The 20,600-nt window shown below is 36.7% G+C and overlaps 2 protein-coding genes across 6 annotated transcripts in view; one reads left to right on the top strand and one right to left on the bottom strand.

Annotated features, from left to right (window-relative positions):
• The window catches only part of LOC111933528 (uncharacterized), a 40,220-nt gene extending 21,725 nt beyond the window's left edge, over nt 1–18,495 (bottom strand). For 2 of the 4 annotated variants that reach the window (XM_086844908.1, XM_086844909.1), the window contains exons 1-2: nt 18,027–18,495; nt 9,619–9,711 (exon numbers count right to left, since the gene is read on the bottom strand). In XM_086844908.1, coding sequence (XP_086701034.1) covers nt 9,642–9,711; nt 18,027–18,442 — 486 coding nt within the window. In that variant the 5' untranslated portion in view covers nt 18,443–18,495 and the 3' untranslated portion in view covers nt 9,619–9,641. Of the gene's footprint in view, nt 1–9,618; nt 9,712–17,960 lie in introns of all 4 variants that reach the window. The other 2 variants (XR_002866762.2, XR_015274719.1) reach the window with 2 other exon arrangements.
• The window catches only part of DNER (delta/notch like EGF repeat containing), a 112,832-nt gene that overhangs the window by 64,838 nt on the left and 27,394 nt on the right, over nt 1–20,600 (top strand). For both annotated transcript variants that reach the window (XM_086844905.1, XM_086844904.1), the window contains 3 exons: nt 7,791–7,936; nt 13,847–14,000; nt 16,718–16,831. In XM_086844905.1, coding sequence (XP_086701031.1) covers nt 7,791–7,936; nt 13,847–14,000; nt 16,718–16,831 — 414 coding nt within the window. The remainder of the gene's footprint in view (nt 1–7,790; nt 7,937–13,846; nt 14,001–16,717; nt 16,832–20,600) is intronic.

Below are 20,600 nucleotides of genomic sequence, written 5' to 3'. Positions count from 1 at the left end.
ATCAAGTGTTTCAAAAATATTTCCTTAAATAAAATTGGTAGCTGTACAAACTCACTTGAAAATAGGTGCTCTAGCATCTTTGTGGTGAGATGACGAGTACTGATGCCATTCAAATGCCAACACCTCTAAGGCAGCTTGCTTGAATTCCACAAAACTTTTTGATGTTTGGCTTAAAAAGGAAAATTAATGCTTGGCTTCTGAAGCACAAGTTATCTGCTGCTTTTTAATAAGTGTGGGAGCCATATGGTTCTATGTCAGGGGGGATAATATTTTCCAATCCAAAATGCAGTCCTGTCTTCAAATGCAACAAAGAATTTTCTTTTATAACTCTGCCCTGAGCAGTTACTTACTCTTCTGTTGTTCTTTGATTTTTCAGCAAGTCTCCCTGCAAGATCTCATCATGCACTAACGAGTAGTCACCACCAATACTAGTGCAGCTATATTGAATGGGCAAAATGAAAGAGTGTAAAAAATACTATGTGAAAAAAAAATAATATAGGCAGACATTTTGAAACAAGTTGGTCTTTTCTAACTCTTTATCTGTCAATAAAATGTATAGGATTTCAGATTAGTAGGCGAATTGTATCTTTGGCTTTGAGATGTGTTTTGTGTTGTTACAGGCCTCTAAAACATACACATTACTGTCTAAAGAAAGCAGCTTACTGCATCTCGAAACTGTTTTCACTTAAGCAAAGAATTAAATAGGACATTTTATTTCATGATAGTAGCTGTGCGAATTGAATTCACTGAAAGACATATAATCAAGTTACTCTAGCTTTAACAAGTTGCCATGTGTCAGCTGAGCATCTGTGTGAGCTCCCAGTCCATGGCATATTGCAGTCATTTGACTTAACCCTCTTTCACTCTGGACCAAATTAAATCTCTGTGCCCTGTGCATGCTGTGGTTGGAGTGTTCAGTGCTTGTACCCAGCTGATGTGCAGAACCTCTGTGTGCGTGGCTGTTCTGCTCCTTTTGTGCAGGGCGGCCTCGCTGGGGGGAGCTGGTGACAACTGCTCCAGTTAGTGGGGTTCTCATTTTTAAGTGTGAAATTTGCCTGGAAGGGCCCTATTGTCTGTAGATTTGAGCATTGTGCTCAACTGAACATTTCCCTGGGGTTCTGGGCACAAGAGCTAACCTTGCAGAAAATGACCTTTTGGTAAACAATAGCAGCAGCAGCAAAGTGCAAATAGCGAGAAAAGTGCAGTGAAGTGTTAATTTCAATGATTTATTTTAAAAGATGGCCCTGTAAGACAAAGAAATGAAGCATTCAGCTGAAATCCAAACCATTCTGAAGAATGCTGTCGGCCTTTATAAGAAAGGGTATCTTTATATGTATGATAAAATATCCTGTTTTTTATGATCAAGTTGAGTGTACCTCATCTCAAACATAAGTAGATGTGAACATCAGACTAGTTACTATTTTCATATGTACATTTTATGTACATAAGCTAGCATTTAAATATTTTTTACTCTTTAGAGTAATCTTTAATTAATCAGTAAATTATTCAAAATTAAAAAAAATTAAAAAAATTAAAAATTTTATTCACTGCTATTTCTAGCAAGTAACAATGGGATATTATTTTTCTAGTCTGTCTTTGGAGGTTTATCTCCTCAAATTTGTAATGTTTGGTGAAATAATTTTGTTTGTTTCTTTACTTTTAAGATTCCTCTTTTTTTCGAATATGACTCTGACCAGTTCACAATTGAGATATTTATTTTAAGTTGGTCACAATTGCCATCCCATCTTCTGCATCTCCTCTTAGTGCAGTCCCAGCTATGCCACTTGTATTCCACTGCACTTAACTGCGTTTGCAAAGTGTGGAATCAGGGATTCTGGTGGTCTACATTTGGGCCCAAAATAGTTCTCTGCCAGAAGTTGGCAACTTGGGTGAAATGCTGACAAATAAAGATATATTGGGAAAATGTGATACAGGAAATCTTTTAGAATAGTCTTGTCACCTTTGCTGGGCTTTCACCATTACTTTAGACCATAAGCAGAGTCCCTGAAGCTGTGGGAGAAGGTCACACTTTAAGCTACTGCCTCAGCTCCTTAATAAGCTGAATGCAAGTGTCTTTGTAAGAGTAAGTGTACTCCTCCTAGCTGACTGTTTCATAATTCTGTCATGGGGTTTGGTCCAGTCAAGCTATTAAGTTGGATAATTGTTTAAGTAACAGTGAAATTCAGAAATTGACATTTGTTATAGAGGAAATGTAGTGGAACTTGAGACTTTGCTATGCTAAATGAATTCAACTGGTTTGCTCAGTTCATAAATATATTTTTACTACCAGTCTTGCAAAACTGAGCTCCAGCTTGAAAGGCAAGCTGGGTGCTCTTCCTGCCCAAAGTTTTGGTAATAATTTTCTGACACCCAAATTTTGCTTTCTCTTACACCAGTGTAACACTATCTTTGTCAGTCTGCCTCTGGTAGAACTATAGTATTGTTACTGAGGATGTAACTTGAGCAGTAGCACTCTTACCTTTTAGTAGTTATGCCTGAGAAGAAAGTGTATGTTTGATTTTAGGAGCCCAGGCTTTCATTGTTGGTAGCGAAGGAAGAGAGCATATCCATCTAAAAACTGGCTGTGACTATGAATGCAATTTGAAGAAGACAATGAATGTGATGATAAGGTTCTCAGTCACCTCCCAGGAAAAATTCTTTAAATTGCTGTTTCACGTGAGCTTGTGAAAAATAAAATAATTGAAGCAGTTTTTGAACTGATTTTCATTAGAATCTATATATACTTTCAAAAGCAGTATCTGACCAAGGCTTCTGTGAATAAAGCACAGTAAGCAAGCTGATCTATATAGAATTTGGGAGAGTTGTGCCACCTATAAATAGTGCTATTTGTGGACAAAATAGCAATTTTGCTATTGCAGCTGTATTTTTGTATCCCCAGATGCTATGTTGCCTAGCAGCATCGTTAGTGAGAGATCTCAGACGTTCTGTACGGTGCTGATGGCCCTGATGTACTGCATCAAAGATTGCAAATGGCATTGATTACCTGTTTCTCACTTCTCGTTTTCTTATGTATGATAATCATCCTGAGGCAAACTAGGAAAGGATTCCTGACCCATTTTTCATATTCTGTAGAGCAGTATTGGTGTTGGGGTCCTGAGGGGATTGGTAGACCTTAATGACCCTGAGTATTAGTGTCATGGTAAGGGGTGTAAATGTTTGTCCATCTGTAAATCAAAATCAGGCCTCTACTACTTCAACACATAAAGGTAAATTTTCAGAATTAAGTACATCATGAGACCATCTTGTCAAGCTTTTTCATTTGTTAGGTCTCTAAAATGAGTTGAACGTGACTTGTATGAACAAGAAAAGGATTGAACTTGCTTAGATTTGATAGATGGAAAACCATTTGAGATTGTGATATGCAGTGCCATAACGGAGGGAAATTGGTTCATATAGTAGATTTCCAACTTCATGCTTAGATACAAAAAGGCATTGAAGCATGGTGGTGATTAGTATATACTGTTTTCATAGTAATTTTCATGGTATTGAATGTTAGCTATATCACATGACATACAGATATGAAATAATCTTTGGCTAAAATTTGGGTTCTCTTTCTTTCCTAGCTTACTTTCTTTAAAGTATTCTTATGTCTGCAGAGTTCAATGGCCATAAAAGAAGAGGTTGAGCATATTGGCTACTCTTGTTTAGCTTGCTGGGTTTGTGGTGGGGGAGATGTGGTCAAACAGAAAATTCCTCTGGACTCTTTTACACTTTAGGTAAATTCTATGACCTTCTGTCATGTCTGGATGAACTATCAGATATACTTACATAGCTTCTATCTTGGACCAGTAAGGTTTATAAAGGATGTTTAGTATGCCCTGATAACAGCAGTGTTTTTTCTAGAAGCTGAAATCTGATCTGGAAGTATCACAGCTTCACTATGTTACTGCATGACAAGAACTGAAGATACGGTGCAGGCACACCAAGTACTGCTGCTTCAATCCTGAAGGACTGATACGATCTGTTTTTCTATCATTTATCTGAGTTTCCCATTTTCCAAATAATGAATTACTGACTGTACTGTACATGGGGAATGGGGTGGAGAATTTACATCACCTTATTCTGGGGCCTTTTTAGTTTTCCTACCATCTTGACTTACCAATGCCCTTGGTGCGAGGGCTGCTTACTGTGCAGGGGAGCTGTAGGCACTTTGTGTCTTTGAGAACTTCACTGCTTTGCAAAATGTTGAAGTTGGCTACTGACCCCAAAAGCTTTTGGTGTGGGAAAGTGTTGAGAGAGAAAAAGAGAACAGATGGAAACTGATAGACATCCCACTGGTGTCTCATTTCCTTGGGAAACCAGGCTAAAAGTGGAAAACTTAAGGACTGGTACTTTGTTGCGAGTGCCCAATCCCCTTGGCAGTCATTCTCACTCATCCAAGAAACCTTTAGGTGAACTCAAAGATCTACATTTCTGTGAACTGGAGCTAAAAGGATAATTTACTGTTTCAACCAAAGGTGAATATCTTTGGAATACATGTATTCACTGTGTAGAATACAGAGAAATGCATTTTGCATACGAGCCAAATGCAAAAGGTGTTGGTGTGTGTCAGAACATGTTGGGTGCGTACCAAGAGTTAGTGAATGATTTCTAGTGAAGTGTTTTGCCTTTTGCTAACACTACATGCAATGTGATAACCTTCTTGGTGGTCTGTTAGCTTCAGTCTTCCCTATTTTGACTGTCCACTTGGACCAGCTTGCTGACTTCAGACTGCTGTGCTTAGAAGGAAGGTATTGCTCCAAAATGGGGCTTGTGAGGGAGGCAAATCAGTTTGTGTAGTCTAGAAAGCATACACTCAGTGTTTGAGTACTGGTAATCTGAATGGCATGATATGATCTTCTGAAAGTATCTTGATATAATGATGACACCTGACATCTTTTAGTTTTACTTTATTCCTTAATTTTCATTATTAACTTTCTTGATGTGGGTGAAACAGGAGCATCCATACTTAGTGCTCCCAGAGTGGATAGTGTATTTTACCATGCATTCTGCCAAGGAAATTGTGCAGGCATTTCCCAGACTATCAAATGCGTGTGCACAAAGCTTGAAAATGCCTCCTCTGCAATCTAAATGGCTACTCACATCACATAATTATTTATTTGGCTTGAGAATTATTTCTGTAATATTACTGTAAATAACTAAACCCTGAATTCTGCAGCTGAAAATGCTTTGATGCCATTATGTTTTAACTGGCTTTAGAAAACCAGCAAGGCTGAACTGAACAAAATTACCTTTTGGTATAAACTGCTGTAATATTTTTCTCCAGACCTGAGATGAAAGTAGCTGTAAATATGGTTCTGAAATTATTCTCCCATCTAGAAGTTAAAAATAGAACTTAAAACTCACTCTAGTTCAGTTGCTTGGGAATTGGGGAAGGAATTAATTGAAGTGCTATGACCTGAGTTAAGCGGGGTGTTATATTTAGATGGTCAGACAAGCTTCTTTTTGCCTTGAAACCTAGAGATCTCAGAAAGTTGTATGCAGCTTCTATAGAGAGAAAATAAATACCCATGTTTATATTTTTCTAGTATTTACAAGTTAGGTGAGATAATTAGAAATTGCAGGAAAATGTGTGGCATTCCAGGGAGAATAATGATTTTTTTCAGTGGTTTGCCTAAGGGCTTTTGATACCAAAATAGTAACAAGATTCAAAGTACAAAGAAGGTTGATTTAATATTTCTTTAGGGAACTGTCCTGAAGAATATGTAACAGTCTGCTTCAGACAAGAAAATGTGAACCCAAAGACATTTTCTAAATACCACATTCTTCCAAGGATTCACATATAATTGCATGACTGCCAATGACAATCGCATTCAATTGTTAAAGAAAAATTCTGGCTGCATCTTTGAACAGATGGGTAAAAATGGGGTATGTATTGAGGCCAGGATAAATTGGCTTGCTTTGAAGAGGTCATCAGATTACAATAATCTTCACTAGCCAAAACAGACCATTAGGCATTTGGAACTATACCCAATACATGTGTTTTTTAGTTTTAAATCTGATCCTTTAGAATATTCAGCTAACTTGCAGAGGCTGTATTCAAGCCAATGATGTCTATGTAGGACATGAGATTTTCCTGTTTGAAGGCAGGATTTAGGGATCATAGACAACTACTAGCTGAAGGAATGCAGCATTTTAAAAAGTGAAATCTAAAAATGAAGAACAAAGAATGCAAGTCTTCCACATGATTTTGTGTGGAATTTGTAGAATTAGTCATGCTTGACACTTCCATATGCAAAATGTAAGTAATGCTTAGCAGCTGTTCTGAAAGAGAATTCACTTGAAGTTCTGTTTCATGAAACTTTTGTTTGTTCCTGTTCATTAAAAATATTTTGGTTCAATATTCTTTTCCTCTTGACTAAATGTTTTGCTATCTCCTGTCTATAATGCAAGAGGCTGAACTGCATCTTTGAAGCTCCTTAGAGGTTTAAGGTGTAAATGGATTTTGCAATTTTAAGTGGAAAATCTAGGAAAAAACCATTCTTTATCATATACTGCATCCATTTAGTGTTCTTTTTAATATTAAGGATATTTGTTTAAAAAAAACAAAACATCAATTTTTTTCTTAAATTTTCTTAAATTCTTTCTATATTTTCTAAAGAAAAGAAAAATCATAGAATGGTTCTGTGCCTGCAACATTCCATGCTGGTATTAGAGTCTTAGACCCTTTGGAGTCTACCTGCATGGAGATTAGTGAAGACAAGGTTTGACAGTCTATGGAAAGATCTTTGGTGTTTTTTTATGCAAAATTCTACATACAGTATATAAACACATTTTTGTGTCAGTGCACATTTATTACCCCCCCCAAAAACAATTAATTGATGCCACACATGGAAGGGCTGTGGTCCAGGAGTCCAATCAGTGTGCTGGAACAAGTCAGTCCAAGCACAAGTGAAGTACAGGAGCAGGGGCTGTGTATTTTGACATGAACTCTGACTTTATCCCATATGTCATGGGCTGTGTATGTGCCCCATTTTATATTTCCTGTTGTATTTCTTTTATTTTTTAAATAAATCTGTTTGGAATATGTGTGATAGTGATGTTGTTATGCTCCAGTGTGTTTTTATACCTACCAACCACAATTTTTTTTTCATTCCATGCAATTACAAGTTCTAGGCAGAGATTCATGAATCTTCCTGTTCTTTGCCCAGTGTTCCTATTTCCATGTTTGGTTCATCTCTACCTGCTATATCAGCTTATAGAGACATCAGATCAGACATTCAGTAATACTTGCATTGCAAATACACAAAGAAATGCTGTCAAGTGGTATAAGTATATTCTTTCAAAGTTCATAAAAAACAGAGCCAAAGGGATTCTCCATCTTTTACCAATGTAATGAATCTGGGTGCTTTTTAGCTCTGAAAGTAACTTTCATGAGTTCATTCAAACTTATTTCTCCACAAAATTTGATTTTAATGTTGCTCGTCATTAAAAAAAAAAAAAAGTATATATTTCTTAGCTTTTCAAAAAGTAGCAGGCAAAATAATTTAATTTTGAAACCTAAAAAAAGTAGGTTGAGCTCTGAAAGTAGGTTTGTTTCACCATCCTTCCTTTTTTTAAACAATATAATGAGGTTTGTCTCCAAACTGTATTTTAACTTGTATTTACATGGCTTGCATTCAGAGAGGTGTGTATTAAGTATGAGCAATTTTGTTCTTAGCTGACAATTTATTTCAAATGAGTTTTATTTATTTGTCTAGCTGCAGAGCATTAACAGTATCAACCTATTTTGTCATGTAACAAAAGCATTTTATTTTTATTTTTTAAAGGTTTTTTGAATGATTCAGTTACCAAGTGCATTGTGGCTCTACGCTTGACTGTGGTGGTGAAAGTGAGTACCTGCATGCCTGTGGGAAGCCATTCAGACAACTTCCCCTGTTCAGGGAAAGGGAAATGCATCACCAGGCCAGATGAGGTAAGGTCAGCTTACCAAGACATTCCTGTAATATACCCATTCCATGATAATTTAAACACAGGGCAAATTATATTTGGTGTTTATACCTTGCAGCTGTGTAACAGTGTTGAAAGCTTACAGGTGTTACTAAATAACAACAATATTTATCTCCTATACCTGAGAATCCAGCACTTGAAGTAAGAAAATAACAGAAACTAAAGGCAAATATTCACACCCTGGCCTGGCAATAAAAACAATTGTTCAAATCAGGTATAAGGGAATTTGTACTGCATCTTACAGTCATTGTAGAAGGAAGTTTCTCTTTCTCTAAAAGAGGACCACAGCATGGGCACTTGGGATCTCCAATCTTCAGACCAATGTGCTTGGATTTGTTAAGTTTTCAGCCTTGTCATAGGTTTTAGGTCAGCTTTAATCTCGTGCTTTTCAGTCCATGTCTTAATAATTGCTTACTCAGAATAGACTGACCAGTGCAATGGAATTACCTGACCATAATTATGAGAAGAAACAGATTGGAGTAATTTGGTAGTGGTTGCAATGTTTCCTGTTCAGCTTTGTCCTTTACATCATACTGCACTGAGGGATTACAATGGCAATTCCACTGGACACTGGGGATTTTGTGTGATCTAGCAACATAAGAAAATAAGAACCGAATCCGCCAAATTTGCAGTCTGTATTCTGCTTTTACAAAACCAGACTGGGCTTTTGTGATTTAGATACTATATACTCTGTTACCTTCTATACATGTTATTTTTTTATTTCATGGATTAAATGTCATTTACAGCACAAATATGCACAGTTAATCTTTGGTTTTATTAATATTCATTTGGGAGATAAAAGCAGTAGTAACTGTTCAGTAAATATTAACAGCTGTGAGCCTGCTGTGAGCACAAAAAATTTGGCATATTGAGTGAATTCACCCTTAGTTCATCTGCTACCATTTTCTGATTTAAATTCTCAATAAGCATGTTTGATAGAAGATGGTGTTTTGAATTGTAACAACAATAATTAAATTGCCACAGTAATCTATACATACATGACAGTCCTAACATCTGGAATAATTATCTGTTTTATTTCTCAAAAATGAATTTTGTAAAATGCTTGAGGTGATGTGTGAACATAATTATTGCAAGATGAATTTAGAAATAAATCCTACTTTACTGTACCAGCTGGCTAGTATCCAAATAAATTATTCATTCAGATACAGCATTCTGTTTCATAGTCTAGTTTTGTGCTTTACTGTATTTATAAATTTTATCCTATAAATTCATTGTTTTGAATTTGACTTAAATAATATGTTCAAGTTTGATGCATAACAGCATATCAAAATATTGTTTTTTCCATATTTTTGTCAATTTGAGAATTAAATCTTTTGATAAATTGCCTCATTTCATATATTTTCATGTTGTTTGTCCAATTTTATGACTCTAATTTCTTTCTTTTGTTGCATGTCATATTAAAAAATAAAAATAAATTGTTTCTTATATCTACGCAGAAGAACTAATGCTTTTTTGTATTAAGGTAAAAACATATATGGCTTCTAATAATTATCCACATGTTTTTAATCTTTTAAGAGGTAGCAAATACAGTAAAATTTTCTTTAAAAAAGACAGATTGGCTTCATAGCAAGAAAGAGAAGCAATTATTTAACTCAAAAAAAGATAAAAGTATCTATATGTTCCTACCTGTTATCTTGACATTGGAAGCTTTATATGTTAAAACCAGAACAGGGAGTTCTGCACAGCCCTGCCTTGTGCACATGCAGGGTGTTGTTGTTCCTGGCAAGTGAATAGAAAAAAATTAGGATTGTTCATATTTTTCCACTATTCTTTCTCTGAACCTATTAACAGGAAAAATTATTAAGGCAGTATTTTTGGTATAACATGCACTAGGCTGTAATTGACCAGAACCCTGTGACTGAAACTGTGGGACACAGAAAGCATTTCAAAATCCACTTCTGAAGAATGTCTATTAATTAATGGCAGAGATCAAGAATTAGCAGGATTCTCAATATGTCTAAACATTAAAAAAAAATAAAATATATTAATTAATGTAAATATATTTATATGACCATAAAATATATTTAATGATTTGTAAATAAAATTTTAACTTCAGCAATGCAGTTGCTTCTATTTTTACATTAGAATTAATGTAAAATTAACTGAGAATTAGATTTGATTTCTATTGTTGCAACCTACTCCTGAGTTTTCTAGAACTTGAACAAATCAGGAGTGCTTCCAGTTATCCTCTCAAATGCCATCAAACCTGTGCTAGGAACCTGCTGGGCTGGGGTAGCTTGCTAGAACATCAAATGCAGCGACCAAAATGAAGTTAATTTATATCCAGCCTCCTACTCCAGGGGGATTCAAAGTGCCATGTTGTCTTTTTGTCTGTACTGTGTTTCTAAATCCGTGAGCTTTCCTTGCTCTTTAGCCTGTTAGGTGCATCAGAGAACTTCCGCCAGGAAACTGATTCATGCCCAGCTTAAGATAAAAATAGAAGTTTCATATTTCATTAAGTAGAATGATTTTGCCATTGTTTAACTCAGATTATGTGAGATGTGCTCTAAAATATCTTGATGATTTCCCTAACGATGGAGCAAGCGGCTGCCAAAATGACATACTCCACTTGACAACCATTGTGTCTTTCCCACAACGCACTTCTTTTTGCAGAACATAAACTTTAATTTTCTTTAAATTTGAAATACGCCCTTTGTGATTTGCTGTTTGTTTTTATTCATAATTCATTCTCTTTTGCACAATGTAGTCTTGCAGGATGCAAAGCAACTTCTTAGAAGAATGCATAAAAGGCCCAATGCCATGAGCAAGCTCAGAGCTTTGCTGGCTGTAGTCACTGCTTCCAGTGCCAAGAAGATTAATGGTCCATGTCTTTGGGGTTTTATGTGCTTCATAGTTTTATTTCAAATCTAGTAGAATGTAAAAGAATATAAGAACACATCTGCTTATTGTGAAATTTAAATGTATTTAACAATCTGCAGTGATATAAGCACTGGGGTTGCTGTTATGTATGGAGTGCATATAACTATAAACAAATGAATTCTGGTCTAACCTGGGAGTCTTGGCCAGTTTTTACTCATTCTTTGCTGATCTATAACTTGACTTCTACTCAGCTAGATGCTTTTTATAGAGTGTGGTTATGAGAAGCGAAGTTCTAATGCAAAGTTTTGTTTTTAATTATTGTTGCTTTTGAGTGGAACACAAAATTCATCACTTGGAGTTCTGTGAAGTGAGGCAATGCTGAGCTCAAGTGATGCCTTTTCCTTCCTTTGTGTGAGCTTTGTACCTTTTCTGCTGCCATGCTTGCCACTTGTCCACAAGGGAAACAGAATGTGTCAGAAGTATAGCTCTGGTCTTGGCATCATCACAATACAAATACCAATCTCACATTCATATACTCAGCTTTATACCAGGATGAGTTAAAAGTTAGCAGTATATGGAAAAGTTTTGATGTTAACCCAAAATGGAGAGATTTTTCTGGTATGAATTTCCGATTTCATGTAAGATTTTGAAGTGAACTTGGGCCATCCATTGATTGTGAGTGCCACAGTTTTGCTTACATAAGTGGTTGTTTCTCTCACAGATTGCTCTGTTCCCATATGAAATGTGGATGGGCTGACTGTGTAAATATGAAATTTTATTGCTAGATTTAGAACCCATGAGATTTACACACAAATATCTGGCCTCTGCCTGCACTGAGAAATAATATATTAAATTGATCAGCAATGGTTTCTGTGACTTCTGTGTGGGCTGGAAGCTTTGGGATAGACCCATTTGATAATAACCTGTAAAAAGGCAGATTATAAAACCCCTTATGGATACCTGAAGGTATGCTGTCCTGCATATGGACTTATTTTCCTAAGTACAGTATGCTCTGAAGTATGTAATTATCATGCAACATTTTGCTCAAAGATTGTAGTAAATCACTATGTGTTGTACTAAATACTGAAAGTCTCAGTAAGAGAGAGTAGACATTAGTTTTGTTCTGGTCACCTTAAAGACTTCTTTGCTAGTAAAAAAGGGGATTTATTTCTCTCCTAATTAGAATAGCAAAAAAAGTAATATATACCAGCTCTATTTATAATACAGGTACAGGTTAGATAATAGCAAACTATATTAAAAATATTTTATTGCCATCCAAAATTATATGATAGATTTGCACTTAATCAAGTAAAATACACAGATGATCTCTTGACTGATAGTAGATAATTTTGGAGTTCTTAGTGACACTAATTCTAGCATAGTGGCAGTGTGGAGCTGCTTCTTGAACTCAATTTTCCTCAAATATACTAGTACATATTATCTATTCAGGAAAAAACAGTAGTATCTATAGGGGTAAGTGATGATAACCTAATCTTCTCTGCAGAATAACTTGTCAGATCTCAGAACTGTTACCTGTCATTAGAAATTTCAGATTGAAGTGTTACAATACTTTTCTTTTGCAGCTTTCAAACCCCATTTTGTTAACTATTCTTTATGGTAAATTGATCCCTATATCAAATTCTTGGATATATTCTCTGAATATTTTTAAATTTCTTATTTCACCATCCTTGTTGTAGCAATGACTGATTGTTGCATTGTTTAAATGTATTAATACCTACATCGTAACGATGAGCCTCTAATGCAGGCAGAGCCATGCTGCTTATGTCTCTGTAGACAGCTCACATGAATTATCTTTAAAGATAGTTACTGTGCTATGTGAATATAATAATTTTGACTCTATTTTTCTTGCCTGTCTTTCCTTTCTGTTGAACTACAGTCCTGTTTGGAAACCTGTCATTGGTGATGTGTGAGATATTCAGAGCTGTTTTGTGAAGAGGCTGGGGTAAATTTCAGAACATGTGTAGCCCCCCCTTAAGCCCCCCTTAAGAAGGGCTTCTGGCACTCCTGATAATTAACATGGTTTTGAGTTTTGAAAATGTATCATATTTATCCTTGTACAACTCTACCAGCGTGATATTTGTTAGGAAGAGTGAAATCTGGCGTTTACTGAGTGAAGTTTTTTATTTATGCGAAGATGATTATTTTCTACTTAAGTCACAGATGTTTATTCATATGAAGTAAAACCAAGCAAAAATAGAAGCCCCCATCTCTTTGTTTCTCATTCCATGAGTGTTCTGCACTTTGCATTCCAATGTTCATGCATGGGACAGCTGTGTTCCAGCACTAAAGATCTGGCTTTGAAATAGATGAGAGTGAGTGATGTTGCCATCTAGTGTTTAAGGAACAAAGATTCAGATGGCGTCTGAATGCAGAGGAGAGCTTTCCTTGCTGCTTTTGTTGGAGACCTCGCTGACAATCTTAGTCACCTAAAGAGTTTTTAAATCAGATTTTCATTATTTTATTAGCAAAAAAAAAGTGCCATAGCATGTCTTCTGTAGGTATTTTAAACCTTTGAGAGGTGTAGTGGTCTTCATTTTTATTAAGCAGCAAAGATTGGAAAAGGTAATGAATACACTAAGAAGAAGACATATTTTAACAGAATTGAAAGGGGGTGTTACTGCTGAAGTACCACTCTGGAAGCCTGTCATGTAAACGGTACATATCTGTAGTAGGATTTTTTTGCAGTAAATCTGTACATTATTGATTTTGACAGTTATTTCAGCCTATAAATCTAATTTCTGGAATGGAAGAAAAAATGCATAATGATTTAGCTATTATGGATCTGATCCCAGACTTTTTGTCTTGATGAAATGACCCAACATCATTAAAAATTTGAGCGGAAGAATTGGTGCAGGTTTAGTATTTTAAGGAGTAACTTTGTTCAGTTGATCTATTTATGGCAACTACTGTTATTATGAACAGGAAAACTTAGCCATCTTTGTTCAGAAGTGTATTAAATGAAAATATCATCTTTGAAAATTTATTGTGAAATACATATCATCTTTGTTTTTAGGCAACTTTTTTTTGTGAGTGTGAAGATGCATATAAGGGTTCCCTGTGTGAGGAATTTGATGCCTGTCAGAGCCAACCTTGCCAGAACAATGCAACCTGCACTGATGTAGCACAGAAACACGACAGAAACAATTTCACCTGCAGCTGCCTGCCTGGTAGGTTTTGAATTCTTGAATAATGCAGCTTTGCTTGACATTCAGTGCATATATTTTTGCAGAGCAGTGAGCTGTGCAACTTCTGATACCAGAACAGACAGAAAATGCAACAACAACAACATAAGGGCCGTGGAAGGTTCTTCACTGGTGAAGAATGCCATTGAAAGCACATGTCTGAACCTTAACCCCATGAGGGAATTAATCATAACTAGTGGAACTTTGCCTACTAAAAACACAGGATCAAAATTTAATTTACATCAGCTTTTTCTTTATCAGTGTTTTATTCACAAGTGTTCTGTGACCACCACACATAAGCTTAGGTTTAGCTTTTTGGTTTTTTTTTAAAATAATTTTTCATAATTTTTTTTAATATCAAATGTCTAATGTCATTCAAATGTCTCAATCATTGCTAATTTCAGTGGTTTGTGTTTCTACTCATAATCATTTTATCCACCAAAATTTGTGTCCACACACTAAAAAACAGTCTGGAAAACTGACTTTGAAAACAAAGTTTTCATTTAACTTTGAATTTCTAAAAAATATTAATTTCATATGAAAAATATAAAAAAAAATGCATTTAAGAGTTTAATTATCTTATATGTTTTCAGATGCAAATTTCAGAAACATTTCTATGTGAATATAATTATGTTTCCCAAAATCTGATAGAAGGAAATTTTATGAAGTTAAGTATCATTACAAAATGCAGAGGTGTAACAATTCTTAGTGTGTATCTCACCAAAAACCTGTTTTTTCCCCCCCTTCTCTGGTGATTGTTTAGTACCTTTTCATTTCTAGTCCCTGCATCATACTTGGTATGCTATTCCTGAATCATATTCTCTTTCAGATGGACAAAACATGCACTATAGGTGGTAATAAGATAGGCTATATTTAAAAATGTGTCATAAGATAGTCTCTCTAATGAGTTTTCCTGCAAGCTGTAATGATGATTGCAGGAAGTCCAATTCTTGCAGCAAGATTCAGAGCAGCACAATCATTTCAGCCTTTGTGCCACATTCTTTTGGATACATGTTGAATTCCAGGGTAATTTTGAACCTTCCCAAACTTGGTAACAGTTCAAAGATAAAAGAATGTTTAAATTATGTTAGCACATTCAATACTGTGTTACAATTCATAAAAATAATCAGCTGAATGTGCAAACTAAAAAAGCTGTGAAGTGTATAGATGAAAGAAGTCAGTGGATGCAGTCTTCTATAATACTTCATTGTTGCTTTTGTAAAATTTATGCGAATTTGAGACCAGTTAGAATTGCAGAAAACCACTAGTTTTCCAGAGTGAAGCTAAGATCCCTCCCTCCAAGTGCTTCAACCCAGTCAAGAGGTATATAAGACCACATATAAGACCACATTTCTGGCTTTCAACCTCATTTTTTCCCTCCAGTTTAGGTGATTTAATAGAATCATTTTACAATATACACCAGTTTCTTTTTCCAGGTTTTGCATTGCACAGAATGGTTTTATAATTTAGCTCTCTATAGTATATAAAAGTGCAATGTACACAGAAAGTCTCATAGATGCTTTTCTGTAGTAGTGTTGTTGCAGCTCTAACAATCTGTGTTGACAGCTATTTTATGGTGACATCATAAATTTAAACAGGTGTGGGTCTTACTGTATGCAAAAAGCATACCAATTTTGATTTTGATTGCATTAAAAATAATTATTTAATAAAATTATGCATTCTCCCTCTCCCCATTGTTTGATTTGAGGGGGATTTGTCCCCTTTTTCCTTTTTCTCCCCTGCATCAGCTAAATCCTATCCATGTATGTCCTCTGTGTCACCTTGGGGTCTTTCTCTTCTATACCTCTTCATAGCAGTGTTCATCTGGTCATAGTTTACTAGTCTTTAACACCAGTCACTTGGTTAAATAGGCTCATTATGGAAGATATTCATAGGTTTTTGTAGGGTTCCTTTTAAAAAAAATACGATGTGTCTGTGTGTAGCTTGTAGTTTTTTCTTCAGTCATGCATCCAATATATTTTCTTGGAGGTAATTGAAAATTAGAAAAGGGGAATGTGTGATATTTTTTATGAAATTTAGGTATGGAGTGTAGAATAATTTAGATTGTATTTTAAGTTTGTTCATTTTTTGGGGATGTGTTACAGACATCAGACATATGGAACAAAACAAACTTATGGTCAAATAGTACAGTACACACAATCTGTAGCTTGTGAACTTATGGAAGCTTATTTGGAAGAGTTTGCAACTGTGCTGAGCAGTTCTTCACAGCTCCCACTTAAAATAAACACTCTTTTTGAAGCCCAGAAGTAGGAGCAAATGACAGTCATTCAGCATATGCACAAATAATTCATAGTGTCAAGTTCTGTTTAAAGTCTTGCTAAAGATTATTGACTTGAGATTCAAGTTGCATTTAAAAACCATTCCAAAATGGTTATTTTTTGGTTATATGAGTACCAGTGAGGACCCAGTATCTATGACCAAGTCACTAGTCATGTCAGAATATTGCTGTTGGTAAAATACAAGGGATGTAGACTGGAATTCTGCTGGTTTTTTATGCTTCTCCCATAAAGCATACGTTTTAATTAGAAATATCATAAGAAATGAGAGACTGTCCTCTATTGCTTATATTGGTTAATTTGGTTTAAGAAAAGTAATGGTACTATTTGGACGGTCAAGCAACATGTTTAGTGGTAAACCCTTGTTTTTGCTCCATCTTCTGAATATTGTGAGCTGTTTTGTAGGCTACACTGGAGAGCTGTGCCAGTCAGAGATTGATCATTGCATCCAGCAGCCGTGCCAGAATGGAGGGACCTGCTCATCCCACCTCAATGGATTCAGCTGTCAGTGCCCAGAAGGTAACCAGCAAACACATCTCTAGCACCTCATACAAAGTGCTGTTTTTCAGGGTGTACTTACTCTAAATTTTAAATTCTATTGACATGTAGATATGTATATTTAAATGTTTTTAAAACTGTGCCTTAGCTTGTAATTGTAAGCAGAAAATATAACCAGATGAGAAACCTTGGTATAATCAGGAGCAGGATGTATGGGTGTATATGTGGTGCAGAAATGTTCTTTCGCTCTACAATACAATCAGGCTCCAATACTGATGAGAAAGGTGAATTTGAGGGGACTCAGGGTGTGATCTGATTTTTATGTTGTCCACTAATTGTGTGAGAAAAAGATGCCTCCCTTGTAGTATGTGCACATTTCTGTACATGGGCTGGTTGGCTAAAATGTGTGTAAAAGTAAAAACTACAGGAATTATTTAAACCCCCCAAAGTTTTAATTAATTTTCCTTTTTGTTTGGACATATTACTTTCTTGACATGAAAGCTTCTCGCTCATTCACACTGGTAAAACCTTCTAAATGTGAAACAAGGACACCCCAATGCCAGTGTGCTTTCATAACACTGTTCTGACTGCAATGACAGATCCCTAAATTGCGCATGAAAAAATTATCATGAGTGGAAGCTTTCAATTATGAAGCCTCCTATTAGTTATTTATAATTAAGATTAGAACTTTGAACTAATTATACTTCTGTCCTTCCTTGATCTGTGGATGTTGGTTTTGTTCTGCCAGCACCTTAATGCTTGCTCTAAGGGTGCAAGCCTTTGATAAACTGCTCTGGTAATATTACATCTACTTGCTTAATAATGAAGATTATTTGTTGTTTCTTCAGCAGATTCCTTGCTTTTCTAGAGTGTTATGCTTTACCACTTAATTGCTTTTGAAACACAGACTGATGTATTGACAACCGTGCAGATCCTGCACGTGGAAAATTTTTGGAAATTGTTTCCCTTATAAATAGTAGTGAAATTCAGGAGAAAAATATTAGATGTTAGACTTGGTCAATAATTTACTTGCAATTTTCTCAAGAAATCTATTCAAGAATCTTTAGGGATGCCCTGCAGGAAATGATCTTTCCAGTAACGCTGGGAAGAGCAGCTACAGGGATTTTTGGTTGTTTTATGTGTGCCATACGTGTTTCCGTGTGTGGCTCATTAACTGCTCGCTCCTGATTGCTGGTAATGAATGTGCTGATCATACCTCAGCCTGCCTCCTGCTGCCAGGGTCACTGGTGGCCTGAGGGCCCCGGGGAGCTCTGCTGGGCTGTGCCAGGCGCCGTGGCTGTGCTGTGGTGCCGGCAGCAGCTCCCAGTGCCCTGCCGAGCGCTGGGCACCGTGCGGGGCTGGGGCTGCCCCCCTCCGGCTCGGGGATCCCGAGCCAGGGCCAGGCGGCCGTGAGGGGAGCGGGGCCGGGCCGGGCCTGGCCCGCAGCAGCTCCCGCCGAGGCACCGGCTGCCCGTGCCAGGGCCGCACACCGCGGGGAGCCCCGGAGAGAGAAAGCTCCCCTGCGGCTCCGTGCGGAGCTCTCTCCTCAGGAGACTGACAGGGAGAGCTTCCCGCTGTGCCGCTGCTCGGGCTGCGGAATTCCCACCGCAGCAGCTGGTGTAGCTGCAGCATTGCCCAGCCACTGGAGCCTCTGCTCTGTGCGCTCCTGGCTGGATACCTCTGCGCTGAGGTACTTGATTCCTCAGTCTTGTTGCCTGCTTTGTTTCCTGAATATTTATCTTCTGTTTCTTTTCCATTGATCCATATTTGTGTTTGATAAGTTTCCAATTGTTTCTGCTTTGTGCTCTGAGTTTAATTTTGGCGCGGTTATTGCACTGTCTTAGTGTTTAGGCTGTATACATGGCTCTTTTTCCTTCTGGGCACATTGGTATCACCTTCTTAGTATTCTGGTCTTTTTGTTGGCACATGTGTTTTTGTCATGTGTTACCAGCTTGTGCCCATTTTCTGCTTAGAGTCTTGAGGTTTTTTATGGTTTCTGGACTTGCCTTAAAGACACAATGTTTTGACACAAATTTTTGACCCTTCCAGAGGAAAGAAAATGCTAAACCTGTTTCTTAGTGACTTCAAGAAGAACCTTTCAGCTCCTAGGTTTTGTTGATTTTTGAAAAGCAAACATGCTTTTTTGGATCATCATCCTGAAACTTTCCATGCAGAGTTACCAGTTCTAGTCCCCAGTATTATTTACATCTTTCTGAGAACAGCTGTGTTGTAAAGCAAAGATGAAATTGGGGAAAAAGCTGTTACTCTGGTTATTCACGTATACGTCTGACATACTCACATGGTATAAATGTTTTCAAAAGCACTGGAGCAACAACAAAAAAAGGCTTTTCTGAAATGCACTTATAACTCGTTTTAAAATCAGGTGTTGTACAGTGACCTGAATTACTTCCAGTGTAGAAAAAGCCTTCGGAGGGGATAAAATGTTTTGGAAATCACATTCTGGACTGACCAGGATTATTTCTCTTGGAAAGACTAGTTTTATATTAGTTCCTTGGACATAAGAGAATCATCCTTAGGTTTGTAGGAACAAATGACATCTTGTGTGCATGGTTGTTCTTGTGTCAGCCTGTGATTACTCAAGAGGAATCCCAAAGCTTCTTCTCCCTGACTCCCTAATAGCTGCTGCTGGTTCAAAGAGCCATGAGTGCTTCCCATGAAGTTTCAGAGCTGGCCTGTACCTGTGGTGAGGGAGAGTGTTGGCATTGAAGTGGCACAGCCTGTTTGCAGGAGCCCATCTAATGCTCCAGAGTAGCCTCAGGGGCATGCTATGTAAAAAGGTCACTGCCTCTTCATTTTGTTCTGGAAGGTCTAATGTCAGCGAGCTGAAGAATTCAGATATCTTGTGGATGGAAAGAAAGAGTTGATTTAACAAAATTTATTGTCTAATTTTACTGATGACTGTCCCTTGATCATTCTTACATCTTTTGATGTGTTATCCTTTCACAGAGGCATAATTTGGGAGCTTTTGTTTGGGTTTTAATCTCTGAAGAGATTCAGTAATTTTTGTCAATACAACAAAGAGTAGTTAATTGAAAATTTCAGATGGAGTAACTTGCAAATTTGCCTACCAACCCCCAATTTTCTAATTTAAGTGAGATCTCTTACTCTGCTGCTATTCTGCTGTGCTTAATAGTAATCGCTTGTTGAGAAAAGGCTTTTCTTTCTGTAGTGCTAATTCAGCACAGTGGAGAAAGATAACCAAGGAGCTTGTGTTCGTGTAGGAACTACAGTCTGCAGATATAATGTGGCCTGGAAAAGGGTAAGAAGATGTGCAAGTATCACACAAGGAAAGGAAAAAGATGGCAGATAAAGGAATGATATGGAAACAATGAAGGATGATTTTGAGATTGTGCATTTCTTTTACAAATGAGATCTGTGGTTCATGAAAAAGCGTGATAACTGACAGAAGGCCAGATCTGAGGCACTGAAAAAGCAGCCTATCTCAGATATGAGCAATTCATGATGATTCTTTAGACTATTTTACTGTCTTAAGAGTCCTTTAGTAAAGAAACTTTCATTATGCTTACAGATTCCATTTTCTGTGGGATGCACTGTAGGTTTTAACATCCAAAATATGTCAGAAAATATGCTGTTATCTGAAGCTGTTGAAGCACCTGTATTAAAGTGAAAATTGGATTTTATACTTGAATTTGTAGTGAAGAAACTTATGCAATACTAAAGACCAATGAATTTGTTTAAAACTTTGACACTGTTACTGTCAAAATAATGTTTGGATCTTGCTTACAATCGGGTAGGGATCTTTGATTGC

This window comes from Cyanistes caeruleus, chromosome 10, assembly GCF_971803275.1.
Source record: "Cyanistes caeruleus chromosome 10, bCyaCae1.hap1.1, whole genome shotgun sequence".
NCBI classification, from domain to species: Eukaryota; Metazoa; Chordata; class Aves; order Passeriformes; family Paridae; genus Cyanistes; species Cyanistes caeruleus.
The sequence above is the reverse complement of the archived record's forward strand: the minus strand, read 5'-3'. Positions and strand labels throughout refer to the sequence as shown.